The sequence below is a fragment of the Poecilia formosa genome, unplaced genomic scaffold, assembly GCF_000485575.1.
Source record: "Poecilia formosa unplaced genomic scaffold, Poecilia_formosa-5.1.2 Scaffold0, whole genome shotgun sequence".
Taxonomy (NCBI): domain Eukaryota; kingdom Metazoa; phylum Chordata; class Actinopteri; order Cyprinodontiformes; family Poeciliidae; genus Poecilia; species Poecilia formosa.
This window is the reverse complement of record NW_006799939.1, coordinates 3,667,280-3,672,071: the sequence shown is the minus strand read 5'-3', so window position 1 is coordinate 3,672,071 and position 4,792 is coordinate 3,667,280. Positions and strand designations below refer to the sequence as shown.

Genomic DNA, 4,792 nt, shown 5'->3' with positions numbered 1-4,792 from the left:
CATCTTCATACCTGGGTCTCTGCGTTCTCTCCACCTCACCACCAAACCCTTATTATGGGACTTTTTCATATCCCGTGAATATTGGTCGGGACATGTCCCTACCGTCCCTACCCAAACCTACGCCCATGGGAGTTACATTTCATGAACTCCAATATGTACTGTGAAATACTGAAGTTCCAACATGATAATGACCCCAAACACACCTCTAAGATGACCACTGCTTTACTGAAGAGGCTGCAGGTACAGATGATGGACTGAGCAAGCATGTCTCCAGACCTAAACCCAATAGAACGTCTTTGGGACGTCCTCAAGCGGAAGGAGGAGGAGCACATTTTCTGTAACACTTTATTTGATGGGGTGTACGTAAGACTGACATGACACTGTCATAAACGTGACACAACACCTGTCATGTTCATGAATGTTTACGTCTGTTTTCATCAAGTGTCTTTCTGTAAACACTTTTAATGCAAAGTTGACAATTTTAATAGACCTTTAATGCGAGTTTTAATTAAACATTGCATTAAAAGTGCTGTTATTTACCAAACAAAGCAAAGTTGAGACTTTTAATGCAACTTTTCAGGCATTACGTCGCGATGAATGTAGCTTCATGGAAAGTCAGTTTTGCATATATATCTCTACTATCTATCCCAGATAGTAGTGCGAACTATCTAGGATAGTTCGCACAAAGAGCGAATTCACTAAATGTTGACTTAGAAATGTGATCCGATGACGAATAAACAAATTGCTTCCATCCCATGGCAGACAAAATGCAAATGTCGAGCTGCTGAACCTACAAGTCTGACCTTGAACCTGTGACTGTGATAATAAGTTGCTTTCATACAAGCCGATGTTCAGAAAGCGACCAATAAATGAGGCTTATTGTGGACAACAGCTCAGTTAGAAATCTCCCCCCAACGTTACGGAAGCAAAATATAACCTGCTCTGACAGATATTATTTTATTCTCTATTTTTTACTTCTTTTTATTTTACAGAAGGAGGACAAATCTGCACAAACCGTCATTCCTACTTTGATTCTTTTGTTTAGTGTACTTTCAGACATGCTGCGGTGTCTGTTGCTCATCGGTTTGATTGGTAAGTGGCTCATTTTGATCCCGTCTGGCACCAGGAAAAAAGAAAATCATGATGAAACCATTTTTCTTAGTTTTTTCATGTATGTGAAAAGTTTCCATTACTTTCCATGAAGGTTATAGTTAAAACAATGAAAGAGGTGAATGACAAGTCCAGTTTGAGGATATTTCAAATTAAATGTTTTCACAGGGAGGCTGAAGGTGTCCCAGCAGACGACAGGTAGGACCAAATGTATTCACTGGTAGACGTTATACTGTTTTAGACATTTTGAAGTTCTATAATCAAATTATTTCTTTTTCCTCCGTAGCTCAGTGTAACACTCAAATTTTAGATCTTACAAACTCCAAATCCTCTCAGTCTTCAACTTACGTCTATGACGAATACAGCTCTGCCAAAGCCATCGATGGAAATCCGTCATCATGTTCAAACACTGAAGAATTGCCTGATTCCTGGTGGAGCGTTGATCTGCACGGTGTTTACAACATTTCCTGCATCTCAATATACAATAAAAAGGCTGTCCATTCTAATATAGATGGGGTGAAGATCTACATTGGGAACTTTCCTCAGAACAACAGCATCAACAACAAGCTGTAAGAACCTTAAATTGATTTATTTAGTATTTTCAGGCTGCCAGCTTTATACTTATGCCAACATCACTATAAATATAATTGCACACAGCTATGACTTCACAGATAAAGCCAGGATTAATCTCACGTCACCATTCTTGACTTCTCCTCATTTTGTTTCAGGGTTTATAACATCACCGACTTCAAAGAAGAGCAAAACAATCTCTACTCGTTTGGTCCAGCGCTGGGGCGTTATGTCACCATCATGCCAAAAACGCCTCTAGTCCTCTGTGAAGTGAACATCACAGGCAATAAGATAGGTAATAATTAACGTCTTCCTCCATGAAGGAGGCTCGTTGGCGGAAATATGAGAAAAGACGGAGGTCGAACACCTCGACATGCATCAGTGTGAACATTAAGCATATCAAAGAAAGCTGAATGTTGGCAAACTCAACAATGTGAGGAGACTTGAAACAAATTACCAACTTTGGTGTTGTTGTATGTACTGGAGTGTGTGTAGGCTGGATTTAACCTGGAAAAGTTTGTGTGAGTCTTATTTTCATTTCAATAAGGTGAATCAGATCTTTTGCATTCAGGGACTCTTAATGTCCCGTTCAGACCTTTGAGTCAGCCTGTGAGTTTGTCACGTTCAGATTAAAGTCTCTCATGTCGCACTGCAGGTTGTGTTGATGGACCCAGTTGCAGCAGGCGCAGGCGTTGAGCAGATTTTGGTGATTTAATGAAAAAAATGAAGGACAAAAATAAAAAAGAACAAGACTCATCTAATCAAAATGAGAAACTAACGCAAAAATAATGATGACACTAAAATCAAATAAAAAATCAATCAAAACAACTTAAGATCCTCACATCTTAAGTCATTTTCTAAAATGTTAGTGCTAAACATTAGAGTAGACTGGATATGAAAAGCTAAAAAATGTTCCTCTGGTTGAACAACATATATGTACTTTTTATTTTACGTTGTGCCAATTCTTGATTTATTATTTTTTTATGTTTATATTTGCTCTTCTAGAATCCCCCTTTAAATTGATTGACCAAAACAAGACCTGGGAAGAAGCCCTGTACTACTGCAGAGATAACCACAGAGATCTGGCCTCCATCTTGGATGAACAGATGCAGACCTTTGCTGAGCTGGAGGCTGAGAAAGCCAACAGTCTCTTCATGTGGATCGGCCTTCGCTACACCTGCACTCTGGACTTCTGGTTCTGGGTTGATGACAACGTTGTAGAGTTTAATCGCTGGGAATCGGATGACTATGAAGAAAGCTGTGACATGAGTGGAGCCATGAAGACACAGGGAAACCATCGCTGGTTCAGCAAGTCTGATGATGAAGAGTTTAATTTCATCTGTGCATCATAAAAAAACAACTATAATGTGCAGTGAGACAGCCTTTAGCAGTGGGTTTATTATGTTCTGGTAATCATAAATAAGACATTTACTCAGTTACATTTACATATGTTATGATCAGTCACTCAGTACTTGAGTAGCCTTTTACTAAATACCTTTAAGCCTTTGAATTAGTCTTTGAATATTTTTACTTTTACTTTAGTAAGAATGTGTTGAAGTTGTGATGCTTACATCTGTACTTTTGGGTCGTCTACCCACCTTTATATATTGCTAAAGTGGCTATGTAATGTTTCTATGCTAACATCAAAGTCACCCTTATCAGTCATAATTTCTTAAAGAAACACTGATATAATTTATGCTGTGACTTGCTGAATAAAGAAACATTTGATTTTGTCTTTATATGCATTTTGCTTTATAAATCCATTTTTTTTTCTGTTTCTTTCTTTGGAAAGACGTGAGAACCTCTTGGGATTAGCAAAACAATGACTTGAGCCCCCTCTGCAGTAAACTGAGGTGGGTTTGGTTATTAAATGTGTTCTCCCATAAAAACTAGTAATAATTATAATAGACAAAATGACAAGATTGATATTAAATCAATTATTTCATTTAAGTTGTACACCATTTATGGTACATATGTTATAAACTTACTTAATTAGCTCCCTCTTGTGGTCATTATGTGCTCTGCAGAATCCAACATTGCATTAACTTTGGGGTTAAATTAATTTCTCACAGATGCTCTTTGTGTCCATCACACAGAGCAACACTGCACACACACAAAATAAAGGTCCACTCCTACATGTGTTTTAACTGTTATTTTATAGAAACAGGACTCATTTAACAGTGCAATCCACTACACTCCTCCATGAAACGGAACTTGGGGAAGGAACATCAATCACTTCACAGATTTGACACAAAACACAGACTGCAGGTTAGGTTGGTGACTAATATCTACATCAGTGTTCACCTCACACATACAGAATACATGACAGAAGTGACGACAGACACAGCCTGCAGGGAGCTTTACGATCATTTTTGGTGGTATGTTTGCATGATCATCGATGCCACTTTCATTTCAGTCAGCCGACACAAGCTGAATTGTGAAATGTTTGCTCTTTTTTTGGAAAATTACACAAACGTTTGGAGTCTCTCAGTCAATCCCAGACCAACAGGTTCCCAAATACACAAGAGTTCAGCTGAGTGAAATGAAAGCGACGCAGTTTTATGCACAATATGTCTGAGTGTAACAGGCTGCAGGTCAGTAGTTCAGTTGTCAGGCAGGAGGCCTCACACCTAATATCCGGTGCATGCCGACTGCTCTCTGTGGATTTCTCTAAATAACAGCAAAAGCTTGTGCTTGGTCTTATAAATCCCGTTGCTGCTGCTGCTGCTGCTCTGTGGTTTCTGTTGGCCGGACGTTTGAGAAGTCGGTGTGTTTAGGTTGTTGTCTAGCAGTCGCAGGCACGACCTGTAAGCACAACATGGAAAGAGAAGTCAGAGACCAGAGACATTTACTAAACCAATCGACTTTTTCCCCCCCCGTTCGTAATCTTCACCTAAAAATTCATCAACACTGACTCTAAAATGAGACCATTTGCAAGAAGGAACAAATGTGTAAATAAGACAAAGCTGGTGATAACAGGCAGGGAGGAGGACAGAGACAGAGCAGGTACACGTAAGTGGAAAACATGGTTGCAGTGAATCCCTGCAGGCGTTGTGAAGAAATGCTTACACTTTACACAGATCTTTCCATGTGGGTCTCCGCTGTATTTTGT

At 39.2% G+C, this 4,792-nt stretch overlaps 2 protein-coding genes across 3 annotated transcripts in view; one reads left to right on the top strand and one right to left on the bottom strand.

The window, feature by feature from the left end:
- Positions 1 to 4,113, top strand: part of LOC103140270 (uncharacterized) — a 52,749-nt gene extending 48,636 nt beyond the window's left edge. The window contains exons 2-6 of one of the 2 annotated variants that reach the window (XM_007555462.2): positions 993 to 1,092; positions 1,279 to 1,308; positions 1,397 to 1,679; positions 1,839 to 1,975; positions 2,686 to 4,113. In XM_007555462.2, the coding sequence (XP_007555524.1) occupies positions 993 to 1,092; positions 1,279 to 1,308; positions 1,397 to 1,679; positions 1,839 to 1,975; positions 2,686 to 3,032 (897 nt within the window). In that variant the 3' untranslated portion in view covers positions 3,033 to 4,113. Of the gene's footprint in view, positions 1 to 6; positions 1,093 to 1,278; positions 1,309 to 1,396; positions 1,680 to 1,838; positions 1,976 to 2,685 lie in introns of those variants that run through there. The other variant, XM_007555378.2, reaches the window with a different exon arrangement.
- LOC103140612 (phospholemman-like) overlaps positions 3,818 to 4,792 on the bottom strand; it is an 11,427-nt gene continuing 10,452 nt past the window's right edge. The window contains exon 8 of the mRNA XM_007555881.2: positions 3,818 to 4,485. Coding sequence (XP_007555943.1) covers positions 4,466 to 4,485 — 20 coding nt within the window. The 3' untranslated portion in view covers positions 3,818 to 4,465. The remainder of the gene's footprint in view (positions 4,486 to 4,792) is intronic.